Raw genomic sequence first — 16,954 nt, forward strand, 5'->3', positions numbered from 1 at the left:
GCAGAAAACATCTTGCAATAGACAAGAAGAAAGCATTCTCAGCATTTTAATGCTTCAGAGCCCTGTCTGACAACTGTGTCTTCTCTGACCGGTGCTCACCTCTCGATGTGGAACCCTTGTCATTGCCCCAGAAGCACCAATTCAGAAAAGCTGTGCAGAGAACAGACCCACTCCCTCAAGGACATCAGAAAGCAGCAAAGCAGAGTCTCTCAAACTAATGTGGAGAACACAAAATATTAACAGACAGGACAGGCTTATCACTGGTGACATATCGCTGCAGCCATTAGAATTCTAGCCACGAGGCTTAATAACTTTATGCTACCTTCCTCTAAAGGCTGCGACAGAAATACCGAGTGTGACAAAGAAAAATAAAGCTCATACAAGAGGGAGATTTTGAAAAATAACTCCTGATAAAAAGCAGCAGAAGGGAATACCTGAGAATGTGAACATATGTGAGTCACCTGATCCAGGCTCCATATGAAAGGAATTATCTGTGGAGTGTGGTGCACTGCTAATATCATATAAAAGCCCTGGTATTTGGAGAGGCACTGCAGTGAGGAATGTCATCTTTTATTTTTTTTCCCCTCTTTGAGATGAACTCCTGCCTTCTCCCCCAGGCAGTGGTGTTTCTGCAGGCAGGGCACCATACATGTAGGCGGCTTTATTGAAATCAAGGAATCTTCATGCAGTTGAACTCATTCACTTGCTTTGGGACACGGCCTTTTAAGAGCACAACTATTGGGAAAAGCATTTTCCTTCTGCTATTCTGTAGCAACCAGGGCAGTGACTCTCGGGCCCTGGAGCTGGTTCTGCATGGGGCTGCTCCTGAAACACAGTCATCAGCAGAGAGAGCTGGGCTGAGAGCAGGGGTACGAGCGCAGTGCTGAGCTCCCAGCAGCCTCCATCGTACAAACACTTCCACATGCAGCTAATCCTGAGTGAACGCCGCCTAATTGGATTCCAGACAATACTGTCTGATGAAGTCCTTGCAGAAATACAAATGTACATGGAGTCAGGTGGAAAGAGTGACATCTGGGCTGAAAACCAGAGAGCAACCGATTGCTTTAAGCAAACAAGATGCCACGATAGTAGGGCACAGTGTCTGGCATGAGCTGCCATGCTTGAGTTCCTTGTTGCCCAGCTCTGTCCCCATGCTCTGGAGAAGGCACTGCAGGGCAGCAGGCTGGGAGCTTTGCAGTACCATAAAGCCACTCTCTTCTGCTCGTGTGTGTGTACAAACATGCTGCCACTCCTCCAAAACCAGTGACATTAAAACAGATATGACAAATGACTCAGAGCACTGGGTCTGTGAGAAACACGAGCTGCAAGCAACCAAAACTTAGTTTGCAAAAGGGAAAAGCGGACGCATCTGGGAAAAAGGATTGGCAACCTAAGAGAGAGAAAGCTGGGAGCAGCGATACTACAGGAAGCCACAAGTTACACTTGAACAGCCAATGTGCTGCAAAGGTCAGGGCAGCAGAAATCCCCATATGCAAATACCATCCTGACAGAGCGGGCAGACTGCAGGAAAGCAGGTTTCAGCAGGACAGCCACTCAGTTGGTAAAGAGCTGAAGGGAACCGGTGCATGACGCGCACACACCTGGGTGTCAGCACACCACAGCAATCAGTGGGGCTGAAGGGACTGGCAGTGGTGCTGAGCAATAACTGGTACCCCAGGAGTACTGCTGTGCACGGGCAACTCACCTCTACCCCCCACACTCAGCCACCCACCATGCAGGACAGCCTCCACAACACCCCCAACAAGAGGAAGGACACGAGGCCCCACCTGAGGCACAGGGCTCTGTTTCTTGCTCTCACCTGCCAGCAGGCCCGTCACACAGGCTCATTTACATGCCACTTGATCAGGGCTTCCTTCCCTCCCACCCCATGGAAGATACTGATACGCGCTGCGGGAAAGGTAAACTGTAAGTGCCCGACATCTGAAGTGTTCCCATGGAGGAGGAGCAACCAAACAACAGGTCAGGGATGTGGGGAATGGCCACGCTTGGTTGGGTTTGTTGTCTCAGAGGTACCAGCCTGTTTCCCTGCATTCACAGAAGGGATGGTTCACAGAGCCCACTCATGGAGGCTCGAGCACCATACAGCATAAGATTCATGGAGGCAAAGAGAAACTGGCAAAAAATAAGAGCTGCTTGAATCTAATGGCTTCCTATGCAGAATGCATAAATCTATGCAGAGAAAGACTGGAAGATCAGAGCTGCTCTTTGCAACGCAGCATTTGGTCCTCCATTTGCATATTCCTGCTTCTCCCATTGGGACTGCACCTCCAGACTGATGGCATTACTTCTGTTAAAAGCAGCTTCACAGGTAGTGCTTTCTGAGCCCAAAGAGTACAAAGTTATTGACTTCTAAGTGCTACTCTGTTTCCTAGCTGACCTGGGTGACATGGCAGTGATCCTGAAGGGCCTCAGCACAACCTGGAACCCTTCCCCTCCTCCCCAACCCTAGCTCTGCTGCACGCAGGATGCTTCCTTAACTGGTGGTCTTAAAGAAAATCTTCGTCGTATGATACTCCTTGTTCTGCTTTCCCTCTTCTGTTACATGATGCCTTCTATCCAAACAGCCAAACCAGAGCTGGCAAATGGGCTCTCCAGGCTTTTTATGTGTTGCTGCGAGGCAAAATAAACAGTTGTTTACAGTTTACATTTTCAGGGCTACAAATGCATGTTAATTATCCTTTCAGCCTGCTAATGAAAAACTGAAAGGGATTTAAATGAAATTTTTCTAAGGTGGACCCCAAAGTGTTTGGACACCTGTCCCCTCCAGCTCTGGGTCTCATGCTATCCAGGATGAGGTACAAAGTCTCCTCCTTTCATGTTGACTCAGATTTCAGCAAGGCTTTATGAAAGGCCACGAGATGGTGATTAAATCTTGCTGAAAACCATGAACTTCATGTGTCTTTTCAGATCAGCAAAGATACAGTGTGAGTTGACCTGAGCCCATCTGAAGGACAGGGCACTATAGTATGGGGCAGCAGGAACTACACCGTAACAATGGACATTCACTCTTTTGTTAAAATGCTGCAGTATTTAATCAAACCCAACCATCCTTTTGTTTTCCGAAGCAACAAATTAATATAAAATAAAAATCACCAGGTCTCATATACTGTTGAGACAAAAATACATATTATCAAGACTGTTCTGTCAAACAGTCTGGGCAGAAGAAAGAAGAACTGGATATGAAAATGTAGTTTATTTCCAATTTGGGTATCAGGTTTAGAACTGGCTGTTAAACAAAGGAATGAAACAATCTCAGAAGTGCAAAGACAGTAATGTAGGGACCTTCCCCAGAGGAGGAAGTAAGGATCCATTTCCTTCTTTAAGTTTTAGAAGCTTGATGATGATACTTACTTGTCTGCCAAATATTTCTTGGAATCTTTTAAATAACTGTTTATTCTAGTTGTTCCTACTGAGCTTCAAGCCAAGCTACTGGGCTCTCCTCTGTTAATGCTGCCTCTTCCAGAGTCCAGAGTCAAGAGCAGTGCTAACACAGCGAGGTGTGAGACCCATTAAGCACCTATCACTTATATGAGTTTGAATACACATACGGACAGAGTAGTTATGCAGTCACACATACATACCCATTGTATCTAGAGATCGGAGATACAGAGGGCAGACTTCAAAAGTGCTAAGGTACCTGCACAAACAGCACGATGCTAGCTAATTCCTAGCACCTTCAGAAAGCTGGCTCCTCATCCTCTTCCTGCCTGCTCCACACAAGCTACTTTCCAGTGTTTGTTGCTATATTTATCATTTGAATTACAGTACTACTGAGAGGCCTCAGGCAGACTCGTTCTCCCTGACGCCTTTTGTACAGTGGGAAGGACTGAACAGCTCAGACAGCACCATCTCGAACACTTAGCCTGGCCAAGATCTCTACACTGTCATCACTTTTCCAGCACAATCAGGAAATCCTTCCATCTGTCCTCAGATGACAATTGTATATACTTACTGACAGCAGTCACTGGTCTGTAATATTTTTATCACCCTAAATGCAGGAAGACAATTGTCAATTAATATTATGATGGAGAAAGCAGGATATGAAGAGTTAAGACTGTAGACAGCCTTGTTTTGCTGTCTATGCTTCATTTCTGTTGGGTCTCCTAATAGGTTCTCTAACACAACAATAAAAAGAGGAGATCTGTCAATTAATGCACGTAATAGGAACTAACAGAAGGAAGATATGCATTGCTTGTCAGACTACAGATTGCCCTGAAAGGATAAAGAACATATCTATCCTGTTACTTCCATTATTCAGCACCTTCAGCATGGGAAGGAAAAACACCTACCAAAAAGCTTGCATGGAACAAGTAAGAAATCTTAAGTGCTTACGGCCTCTAAACTTGTGAGTCAACTGCCTTCATTCCGAGTTAGCTTCATTTGGGCTTATAAAACATGGCACTGCAAGAGCAAGTTATTCATCTATTGTTGTTTACACAAAAAGATCAGACTTCCACATTTGAGGATTGTTATTTAAACTAATTAAAAAGAGAGAGAGAGAGAGAGAGATGTAAGCAAGTGAATTTTAAATAAGTTTCCCCGAATATTCCTGCCTGTGCTAACATCAAACATAGAACATCTCAACCCCAAAATGATTCGTCTGCCGAACAAGAGCAATCGGAAAGGTTTTACTATAGCTTATGATCCAGTTTTATGTATAAAAATGACTCCTTTTTAAGCTACAAGCCTCAGATGAAATCTGTTTTTAAGTCACACTTGAGGCAGAACACAAGAGCATGAATAAACAACAGCAGTTGCTGAGGTTCCCCACCTTACAAACACTGGGAGAGTTCACACTTCGCTCCTTGATATTTTTGTTTTAGGATACGAAGGAAACAGTACTCGGTGAGCTGATGAAGTCACTGAAAAGGCACTCGCACCCACTCTAAATATGACCAGATATTTGCAAATAAAAGTTTAAGCGCGAGTTATCTAAGCGACCAGTGTCAACTAAGTGCACGTTCAGATGGTCAAAAGCAGTTCCACAAAGATCTCGCTGCACGAAATGTCTCTTTTCAGGGGCAGCACAACTGAATTCATGGCAGTGCTGTGTGAAGAAGCCAACACCTTCAGAGTTAGTTCCTTGGTCAGACCTTTGCAGTGATCAGCAAATCCTGCCTCATCCCAGACAGGAGCAAACAGAGACCCGCTGAGAAAAACTGCTTGCAGCTCTCCAAGGAGTGATGTATGAGAGAGGTACATAATTAACGAGGGACAGAGCAGGAAGGAGCCCAGAACTGTACATGAGAAGTCACAAGAGACTCATATTTAGTAACACGGCAAAAGTGATGTCATAGAACTGAGCAACCAAAAGGGGAAAAAGGAGAAAAGCACATGGTGAAGGACTGGACAGGTCCCAAACGGACAAGGAGAAAAGCTCAAAAGATTGCAGACTGTGTTTTGGCAGAAAAACACAGAGAAAGATCTGTTGTCTATTTCTGATGGACCCTTTGAAGTTTTCTGGATCTAATCTGATTTTTGCCTGTCATTCTTTGCCAAAAAAGATAAAACTTGCCAGGGAAAACCCACCTTCCCTTATCCTCACGCTAATAAGAAAACAAACGGTCTGTTTTAAATATCAAACACTTAAAATGTGGAGTCTTTCTTCTGCGATGTGTTTGAGACTTTGATAGTTCCAAGCTGCCATACTTGCAACTGAAACGGACCCAACTTGTTCCTGGCTAAGTCTCTTGTGTTTGACCCAATTCAATCACAACATGGCCTTGGACCACATCTGTCTGCCCAGCAGCTCCAAGAAAGGTTGATTTTCCCAAATGTTTGTGTATAAGTGTCCAAAATGCATTCCCCCCCCCCCCAAATTTTGTACTGATATGAAAGTCTTCTGGAATTCTGTCACTCTATAGCAGTAACTGCTTTTAATATTCTAATACTGTATTAAACCATAACACTGTAGTATTATTAGCCTTATCTTCTTAGGGTCTGGTCTACCAAAATCTGTAAGCATAATCTTACCTGTCAGCCCTTCCCTCGGACTACTTCAGTTCTTACTTTAAGGTGCCACATCCTGCTGTGTGTGGCACTGCTCAACAAGGCTGAACACGCATTCAGCTCAAAATTATCATGCCACCATCCCCACATTTATGATGCTGGGCCTGCCACACATATCAATTCCCATTCCTACACATTACTGTAAGCAGTACGCTGAAAATTTTATACCTATTTGCAGCTCTAACATGTTAAAATGCCCCAAATGCCATTTTGCAATCACTGCGGGCAGATGCTTTTTAATAGTGTTATTCACATTGAGGATTATCAGATAACTCGCAAAGCTGGAGCTCAAGTAGGTGCTAATTCAAAGAAAAATAAAGGCACCGGGCAGGAGGAAGGCAGGAACAGGAGGGCAGAAAACAGCACATTTGTATTCAGAAGACAGTAAATACATCTGTGTAACAGCTGCTGTGACACTGTCACTTTAAAGCTCGTGTCCTCCTCCCAGCACGGAGCTCTAACTACCTGCAGCACACAGATGCACTGCTACACACACTGCTTTACATATACTGGTTTACCTGCTTGGATCTCCTCTTATTGTTCAGATCAGCGTAACTGCCCCACACAAACCATCTACCCATAACTACCTCTTGCCTCCTCAGCTGTTTGAGCCCAGATTTCCATTCGGTAATGGCACCAGCCATTTACCAGGGCGTGCTCTTATTTTATTGAGGTCATTCCAGATTCTTTCCTCCTCTCAATACAGTACAGTTCTATTAACAGCTTCCTTCCTATTTTTAAATCAGTAGCTTATTTCAGCAACTAAGTGCTTATTGTTTTTTTTTCAGGGTCACTCATAAAACAAACACCGTTATTGATCTTCCTGAATCCACCACCAATTTTTCCCTTTTATCTCATCTGAATGGCGATTCAATGAGCAATCTCTCAATAAAACAGGACACCCATCCTAGGTAAACCAGGGTATCTGAAGAAAGAGATCTTTCTGTCCATGTGTGCTATTACAACTCCTATTACAGCAGTAGCCAAGCAGCTCATGAGTGTTAGTGGTTTTTGTCTCCACAACACCTATACTTGTCCTTTAAAACAGGGAACTAAGACACAGAGGGCAGTCATCCCTCAGAGGCAAAGACAGTTCACAAAATGTAGAATGAAATGAATCCTTTTTTTCCTATACCTTAAGCATCTTCCCTCTATTTTCACATGCACCCCAGACACAGGGTTGCTTATCTGTTGGATTACAGTACTGATCACCTGGCCAGTCACTATTTATCTCACATTTTTAATCAGTATCTGAAGATAAATGACATCACAGGTGAACACGAAAAAGGCTGTTAGACCAAACTGCTGCAGTACTTTATCTGCTCTGACTATTAAGATTCAATATAATTCCAGGAGCCTAACCCCTAAACCTCCTCACTGTCCTGCAGTTGAGCTAAAGGACATTCTGGCTTTGCCCCAAAGAGCATGATACCAAAATACAAAGCAGCCCTTAAAGGTAGTAGGACACAAGTGACATATTCCACACACCAGCTATCTAAAAGCATCTTCGAAGACAGTGCACTTATTCGCCAATTCTCCTTTAGCAAGATATGCAAAGACAAAAGATTTACTGGCCATTACCTTTTTGGCTAAGTGTAGCAAATTTGGTTCCTTTCAAATTAATTCTAGATTGATTCACAAAGAAACATTAAATGCAGTTTGACTGCTGTAATAACGCACCATCAATCATTAGGCAAAATTTTTCAATGGTCCCTCTGTGTATCATCACTATCTGGCCACTTTCTTCAAGATTTCTCTCTCTTTTCTTGCAGCAATGAAAGACAGTCTTGTTCTAGCTGACCAACACACTCTCAGAGAGAGGGTGGAGAGCTAATGGCCTGGGACCAGAGACTGCTGCCTCTGCTGGATGTGTCTGTACTGTTGTGCCACATGGGTGGCTGTGCCTGCAAGCATTCTACCTAACGAGACGAGAACTGAGCAAGGTCCAGGTCTAAGGCAGCTGCACTGCTCCTGGAATCTGAGCTAGCTTTTCTGTATGACAGCTCCCATGCACATGGAAACACACGGTCAATCCAGAGCCAGGCCAGTTGTGCCTGTGCATTTCATTACAGGTCAGTTCTTCTTATCCTGCTTTAGCACTTCTATCAAACACAGTTTAAGAAGTTTGTTCCTGCGCAGGAGATTCCTGCCAAAGGTCCCAGACATGCAGAGTACCATGGGGTAGGGACAATAACACTGCCATTTGAATGTGTTGGGTCTTAAGCTAGCATATCAGCAATGAAATAGGTTCGTTTTCACATGAGAACACAAGCATGCCAATTGCATAATGAATAAAGAAGTAGGTAGCAAACACTCAAAGATTTGGAAGCAAGTAATCCCTTGGATAAAGGGCATTCAATTAATTAGAATATCTGCATCAACTCAAGACAGTTCTTCTCATACACGTATCATGATGTTTTCTGGGAAACAAAACAAAGACCAATGTCATCACCAGGATTTCCCTTCACTTAAGGAAGCACGTATCAGGCAAAAACTGGCAACAAAAATGAGGTAAAGTCCTAGTAAGGACAACACGAAGAGGATATTTAACACATGAGCTTCAGGCAGATAGCCTGGTTTCACGTAAGTTGTATGTCACCGCACTGCATGCAACAGGAGCAGCACACTTAGAGATTCTTGACATCCAGGTGAACTACATCCAGGCACCAATGCCCCCAGCCTGCCTGACAGTTGACTCTGGGCTCTCCGCAGTTTCTACCTCAGCTTGCTAAGTCATGTTCAAATGAGATACTGCTTTGTCTTCACTTGAACTTCACATCCTGTTAGTCTGCACAAAGGAAGTTAAGTTATGCTAACAGCACACCTATTTTTTTCCCAATGAAGATGTACTTCCTTGGGTATTACAGTTATTCACATACCTATTCAGACACTTAGTCAAAGGCTATCAAAGTTGTGTAGCATGTAATTATTCTTTTTAAAGAAAAAAAAGTCTCACTGAAACAAAAGGGCCCATTCTGGTACTAGGTAAACAAATGGGAGTTCATCAGAGGCTCAAAAAGGAAAGGGATTAACATGCTTCCATGTGGCTATAGTCTCAACTGTTCCAATTAAAAGTTTCACAGTAAATTAAACCATGACAGAGGTAAGAATGAAGTCAATTTTCTATGGATGGTGCTATTCTGCTGGCATAAATTGCCATTATTGGGTAGTATATTCAGCAATCTGTATATGATAGAGTAACAAGACCACAACCCAGTGTTGATTAAGTTTAGCCTTTTGCATGCTAATTTTAGTCTGCCTTGCCAAAATAATTGAATGGACCACCTTATTTACAGGCCTCTAGATATTTAGCACCCTCTCTCTGTTCCTCCTTTACTGACCTTTGCTGTGGCACTGGCCTTCACTCCTCATAGCACTGGATGTCCAACACCACTTGGCTGCTCCCTCAGCTGTGCTCAGAGCATTCCCACTCACTTTCCACCACTTACACTCATCCTCTCCCAGGGCTCTCTTCTCAAGGGCAATGCTAGATGTCAGCCTATCTTGATCCTGCTCTTCTCTGTTTTCCTATGCGTTGTATACAACACTTCATTGCTTCTGTGCTCTCGCAGGCTAGAACCACCAGCAACTTTCCTTGACTAGAAAACGAAGGCATCAACTAACATGGGATTGTCCCGGAAAGGTTGGAGAGGACAACAATTAAACTGACTCCCACTGCTCGATGCCTGCTAACAAGTTCAAACAATGTGTTACACAATGAGTATGAACAACAGTGACCAAAGCTGAGGGATGGGACAGCCTGGTGTGTGCACCCCGGTACCAGACCCCCCCGGAGAAAGCTCTGCTCCGCATTACTCAGGCTGCACCACATACGGACGTCTCAATACAATGGGACACTTATGTGGCTGCCAGGCGCACGCCATGCTCTCCCACCTCAGTTCCATCAGAGCAGCACCAAGTAAAAGGTGACAAAGGGCTACGGAAGGAAGTCAAGGCAGCGCAAGACAAGGTGAAGCCAGCGCACGGGCTGCAGGCCCAGCACCCAAAGACCTGCGTGCAGGGGGCCCGAGGGGCCGCGCGCGAGGCTCCCCACGGGGCGGCCGGGCCCTCCCGCAGCACGCAGCCCCCCACGGGCTGCTCCCACCGCCCCGAGCAGCCGAGCGCAGGCCTCGTCCCCATCCCCACGGGCGTCCCCGGGCCCTCCCCCGCCCGCGCCGGGCCTGGGGCCCCGTGCCCCGGGGGGGAGCCGGGGGGGGCCGGGGCGAGGGAGGGCGTATAATAAACAGCATCGCTGTCACGCAGGCAGGGCTGCCGGCTCCCAAAGCCGCCTCCCCGCGATAACAATCCAGGTACAGCCCGCGCTCGCCCCCCTCCCTCCCTCCCTCTTCCTCTTCCTCCACCTCCTCCTCCTCCTCCCGGGGGGCCGGGGAGAAATCCGCAGATCAAAGAAAAGATGCGCAACAATAGCGGGGTGGGCGCGCACCGCCGCCCCCCGTCCGGCGGGGCCGGGGCCGGGGCCTCCGGCGGAGGTTCACCGCGGCCCGGCCGTGCCCGCCCCGCGGGAGGGCGAGGGGAGCGGCCCGGGGGGCCGGGAGCCCCCGCCACGGTACTCACCCGGGCCGGCCAGTGCGGGTACCCCTTCATTTTGGCGAACACCAGGTCTCCAGCCTTGTATTCTCGGGGCCGCGGACGAGCCATCGGGAGCCGCCGCGGGAGCCGCCGTCCCCCCCCTCCCTCCCTCCCTCCCACTCCCCCCGCGCCCCGCACACGCCGCCCGGGGGCAGCCGGCCGAGCCCCCGCGGGGTGCGATGCGGCGGGGCGCAGCCGGGAGCGGGGCCGGGCCGCGGGCAATCCCCGAGCTCTCCGGCGGCGGCGGCGGCAAGAGGAGATGGGGTGTGTGTGTGAGTGTGAGTGTGTGTGTGTGTGTGTGTGTGTGTGAGTGTGTACGCGGGGGAGGGGGAGGCCTTGGACACAACCCCAGCAGCCCCCGGTACAGGGAGCCGGCTGGCGGCGGGGCGCCTGGCCGGGCGGGGGCGGCCGGGGAGCCCTCACCCCGCGGCGGCGGGCGGGCACGGCGCTGCCCGCGGCCCCCCCGTGCGAGCTGCTACGCCGCCCGCTCCATCCCCGCCGCAGCCGCCGCGGCCCCGGGAATATGGAGCCGTCTCCTCCGAATTACTCCTCGGGCAGCGACCGAAAACAGGATCTTCTTATCCCCCCCTACCCCTCCTCTCCGCCTCCCCCCCCCCGCGCTTCGCCTTCCTGTTATTTTCTAGGTACACAGATCGGTTTCTATGAAAATAGGAGAGCAGAGAGCGGCTCCAGTCCCTCCCGGCCCTTCCTTCCCCTGCTGAAGCATGACATGGTTCTTTATGTGCGCCTGACATGGAGGCTGGGCGAGGAGCGGCAGCCGCTGCGCCCTGCGGATAGCTGCGGCCGGCTCCCCGGCTCCCCCGGCCCTGCAGCCCCGTCCCCTGGCACCGAGGCCCGGCCGTGTGGGGCGGCTCCGTGGGGTGCCCCCCAGCACACCCTGCAACGTGGCCTCCCTGCACCCCGCTGCCCGCAGACCCCTGGGCCTGCCCCGGCCCTTTTCATGCAGCAGGACACTGCACTGCTGGGCTTTCCCATTTCTGTACCCATCCTCTCTCCACCAGCAACCCTTTCATGTTCCTCAGCACCCTGTCTCTCCAAAAAGCAGCTCAGCAACAGCAGCAGGAAGACCAAAGCTGAAGCCTGGTTAAATTCACTTATATTTACGACGAGGTCTTGGTCTCAGAGAACACGTGGGACTTGGCTCTTGCCAGATGATGCCACTATTTAGAAGCATGCACCTCCGTGGAAGGGAAGCACTGAGATCTCACAAATCCCAAACCCAGACATCGTCATTTTTACCATAATGTTACCAGTTCAGTTGTCATGTTCAGAAGTCAGTTGTTATTCATTATACTAAAATGTTGTCAAAGGAAGCACCTGCAACATGGCTCGTAAGCAGAAAGGCTTTCCCATAGGTTTTGCTCCAAGTATGGCATGTAGGATAGCAGCTCTTTGGGTTTGGGAAGACAGCTTTGTCTACGCTCTGTGTCCCAAGCACAGCATCTGGCAGAGGTGGCAGTGGAGGTGGAAAGACATAGCTAGAGCTGCATGGTCCCACCTAGGGAACAGAGCAAGTGACTGTAGAACTGCCAGTCTTAAGGGCAGAGAAAGAAGGGAAGTGAACCCCTCTCCTAGCACCTGCTTTGGGGTTGGAACAGGACCAAAAAGGCTCTCACTGCTTATGTTGTCCCCAGAGATGGCTGTGGTACCCAAACACTGCTGTCTGCAGTGCACAAGTAAATAAAGATCAGCACTTCGGGGTTGTAAAATAGGGTGTGGACTTCTCTGCTGGGGAAGCATAACTGAAAAATCATTAACTCAGGTACCAGTACCCGAGTAACAATGGGCAAAACCACACAAGAAGCTGAATAAGCACTGAGGTGGTTGGCCTGCCCTCTGTCAATGCCTCTATTTGCCTGAGCAATCCAGATCTGTGACAGCTGCCAACACAGCCACCTTCAGCGTAGACATGTGGCCCAGCAGCTCACTTTCACCTTCACATCAGATAGGTCTTTACATCCTTTTACATTTATACTTCATTTCAGTTTAAATTCCCTCCCGAACAAGTGTCATACAAAATCTCTGACTAGAGCAGTTGAGGACTCTGATCGGAGTCTGATCTGGAATAATTTGGACTGTTGTGCTTCACCTCCATACTTCTGCTGTTATCCAAGGCAGTTTTGTTTCCATAGTACTTAGGAGAAAGGCGGAGCTGATGTATTTTTTTCCTATTTACATGATTTGTTTTTCATTTACAGGTACTAGCAGCTCTTTCTAGTAACTGATTTAATGACCTTAAATCACAAATGAGCAGGATATGTGCCTATTCTTTCTAAAAGGAAACTGAACAGTCTATATACACATGTATACATGTGCACATAGTAAATGCCTTGCTAGTTAGAACAGCAAATTCAAAATGACTACGTACTGAACGGAAGTTTCTCATCAAAATATTCACTTTTTGTTTTAAACTTTCCTTCATCCCAACATTGGTTGGGATGCAGTGAATAACAATATTTCTATTTGGCAGTATTAGAACTCTAAAGGAAACTCGTCCCACAGTCATACAGGGATACAGCTCTCCTTATCTCTTGCATATCAGCTGCAGTGGATGAGTTGCCAAGGTAAGATTTCAGGGTGAGAACTCTGCTCGGCTTTGAGCGACTGAAAACTCCTAAATATGCTTTGCAAACAGTCCCACCATCAATATGTAGTTAATATGCTGAGAAAGGACTAAAGAAACTGTGAATTTTACTGCTGGTAAATGAAAAAAAGAAATCAAACACTCCACATAAACAGCATGGAAAACGACCTCAGCAGAAACAAGAAATGAGTTTCTTAGCGTGCATAACTCCATCAGCCACTGACTGCAGCAGGCAAAAACACGAGACCTGCACAGGGCCAGGTCTGCCACGTCACCTGCATGGAACGTTATCTACCCCTTATACACAGAAGTGGGAAAGAGAAATGTGCTTCTCATCCCGCTGGCAAGGTGTTATGTTTCCTGGGCAGGCTGATATGTACAAGCAGGGGAATGAGCAGGGATGGGGGAGAAAAGGCAGAGGCCCTGCAGGGCATACAGAGAAGTGCACGACCAGCCATCAGTCACTGACACAAGTGGTGGCAAAGGGGTCTGACCAGAAGCTGTGGCCACGCTGGTGGATTTTGCTTTCCCAGGGATTCCCAGGGAATGGTGTTCCTAAGCTATGGAGAAGCTCTAAGCCAGTCTCCATTATTCTCTGCTCTTCGTGTGGGGAGAAAAATAGCTACATAACTGGTTGGAAATTTTCACAGGGAATGAATTCCATTGATTCGGCAGTGTGGATCAATCCTTGAGAACAGTGCACGTGGACATAAAAGGCCTAATTTCAAAAGCACCCTCCAAAGTCATGATTGAATTTTTAAACACACGTAAGTTTTGCATGAAGTACTGGAGTGATCATGGTTTTACACACAGGACATTTGTATGCTGTCTTCTCTACAGACGTTATACATATTGCAGTCTTAACACTTGCCATTTTGTGACATGCTGCTTATATAAATCCACAAATCTTGTATATGAAATTCTGTCTCTGATGATCTTATAGCTTTTGCTTTCCCCACTCAAATCCCTTCTAAGATCAGACTATAGATGTTCCACAGCACAGTCATCTGAATAATTACTGTAAGATATTGGAACGAACCACCTTTTTACTCGTGTATCAGTAGCTGATACAATTTCCTTCTGCATTTCCCTTTCCTGTATATAAAAATGTGTTAGTGATGATTGCGATGATCAGAAATTTGCTTATGTCCACAGTAAGCTAGCTCCCATCTGTTAAATATTTTAATAGGAAATTGTTCTGAGTCACAAGCGAGCCATTCCCCTGTGCAACACATGTGTCTGAGAGCACTGTGCAACCGCTGCGCTCCTTCAGGTCAGCAGAAAGATGCCATAATGTTGTATGTTCATCCCAACATGCACAGAAAGGCACTTAGTGTGCCCATTAGGATATTCTTAATTACTGGAGATAAGAAGCCTACCAGGGGATCTCAAACCTTCTCCATAATAAGCTTAGAAGGGAGAGGGATATGTATCATAGCTGGAGCTGGTTATATATACCCAGTTTCATGAATCTTCTTAGGTTACACACTGGAACAATCTCCTAATCATATTAAATTAGACCATCTTCAAGGTGATTGCTTTAGATGTTGCAGAGGTGTGAAGATGTATCCTAGAGGCAGAAAAGACTGGAGTACTTGAGTGAGAATTACCTTCCTGTGTGGCTGGAAGCCTTCTGTTGTTAGCTGGAAAGATTCATATGGGATGGAAATGTTATTAGCAAGTATGCATTGCAGCCATTCCTTGTTCTCTATAGGTATCTCAGCTAAAGCTACAGCACATAATAGATACCTACAGTTAGTGCTGCTTAGTGATTTCCAATTCAGACCTTTGCTTTCAACTGCTTGTATGTTTTTCATAATGTAACCATCAGAATTGAAATTTTCCACAATGATTGTGCAGCTAATAATGAAACTCCCACCAGTTCTTGACAATGATGGTAGAAGAAATAACTGCCAGGTACCTTTTGCTGTCCTGAGAGTATGCATAGAAAGTAGCCAAGTTGCAAGACTGTGGAGCATTCATATGCCCTCAGTAGGGGCTGATAAACAAGCCTCAGATGTTCTGTCTGGGCTAAACATGCTCTAAGCTAAAGTGAATGTGATTCAGCTCAGGTGCGGAGATGACTGTGAAAGCGATGATTGTGAAAGGAAAAGATGGCTGTTTCCCCACCAAACAGTACACCGGGGTGGAGTGACCAGACAACTATGCAGAGAGAGAACTGGGAAAAGCTGAAAGGGGAACAGGGAACAGTTAAAGCCTGGGAAGGTCATGGGAAAAGCAGAGAGGGATCGGGTGATAGGTGAAAGCAGCCACAAGTGGAAGAACACAACAATTTCAGAATGTCTTAGAATATATTAAAAAATCCACATGTATTCTAACAAAATTCTGTGGCCTGTTATGTTTCGTTCTCTGACTGACTTCTCCATACAGAGATAATGATCTATGACTGTGCTGCCAGTTAACCCATCAGCTCAAAAGGAAGTCTTGACACTGCATTCAAAGGTGTCAGACTCTATGACCTTCTAGAGTCTGTAAGCGAGAATCAGCCCAAACTTTTCTATGGAGGTAAAAAAAGAGAAGACAAGAAAGAGATCATTAAAGATTGTATCACAAACCACCCGAGAAGAATTAAAGCTCAACCAGCAACCTGGGCCTGTGTATTTCCCAACATTTGACTACCTGACTACACAACTTCATTGTTCTTAGAATTTTCTCTTGGATCATGTTACATAATTTGGCAGCTGTTTGTTGAGAAACACTCATCAAAATTCAGTACTTCCACTAATATTGAATAAACACAGTTTATTCAATAAACTAACATCTAAAAAACATAGTATAAAGGTTATTGCATTGGACAGAAGTTGCACAGTCTCTTTCCACTTTGCTGTTCCCATATTTTAAAGAATTTGGTAGAGATGTCATTCATCACAATGAAACTAATGTATTTTCATCTTCATTTGATATACTAATCTATAAAATGCCTTCTAGAAAGGCTGGGTGACAAGCACCATCTCTAAAGCCATAAAGCCATAATACCTAGGAAAGAAAACCTGCAACTGACATTTCTCCTCTGGAGAAATATTTTAAATGTGTCATCTAAAGCCCTAGAAATTTATTGGGTGAGAAATATGTTGAGAATTGACAGAAACAATAAATATAGCACCAGATTCATGACACTTATCCCACTGTAGTTTTCCCTCATAAATACTGGAGAAAAGGATTTCTCTCACACGCCCTTCGGTACATTCATCAAAGTGCCTTTTGGAATGTGCCTTAATGAATAATTACATTCCAACATGGACAGCAGAACGTATTTACTTACGGAGCTTTGTAACTTTACTTTTATGTCACCTGAATGACAGTTCCAGAAAGTGGGGAAGAGAAAGGAATAATGTGACTCTGTGCCACCTCTTGAGACTGTCACTATTATGTATCAAAACCTCTCTCTCAGGAGCAGGTTTGATGTTGGGTTCTGCTCTGGACTTCACTGATCCAGAACCCAAGCTCTGAATCTCATGTTGTAATGCAATGTGATGCATAGATATAATCACGAGAAAAATAATGATTTAATTAATAATTCTGTCAGATGTTTCTTCCTGGATAGCTTGGCATTGACACGAGTTTAACAGAGTCCACACTGAGCTACTGGAATGTCCTCCCGACTGTTGCAATTAGTATAAAAAATCGTAATGATTTGCCCACAGTGTTACATCTCAAACTTTCTTTACTTAATTGTTCTGTATTCTCATGGCCAACGTCACCAGCCTC

General features: G+C 46.2%; 1 protein-coding gene across 1 annotated transcript in view; it reads right to left on the minus strand.

Annotated features, from left to right (window-relative positions):
• Positions 1–10,718, minus strand: part of HDGFL3 (HDGF like 3) — a 34,411-nt gene extending 23,693 nt beyond the window's left edge. The window contains exon 1 of the mRNA XM_065733952.1: positions 10,606–10,718. Within this exon, the coding sequence (XP_065590024.1) occupies positions 10,606–10,689 (84 nt within the window). The 5' untranslated portion in view covers positions 10,690–10,718. The remainder of the gene's footprint in view (positions 1–10,605) is intronic.
• Between the last annotated feature and the right edge of the window lie 6,236 nt (positions 10,719–16,954).

Source organism: Cyrtonyx montezumae, unplaced genomic scaffold, assembly GCF_038088225.1.
Source record: "Cyrtonyx montezumae isolate F1298 unplaced genomic scaffold, pur_monq_1.0 scaffold_17, whole genome shotgun sequence".
NCBI classification, from domain to species: Eukaryota; Metazoa; Chordata; class Aves; order Galliformes; family Odontophoridae; genus Cyrtonyx; species Cyrtonyx montezumae.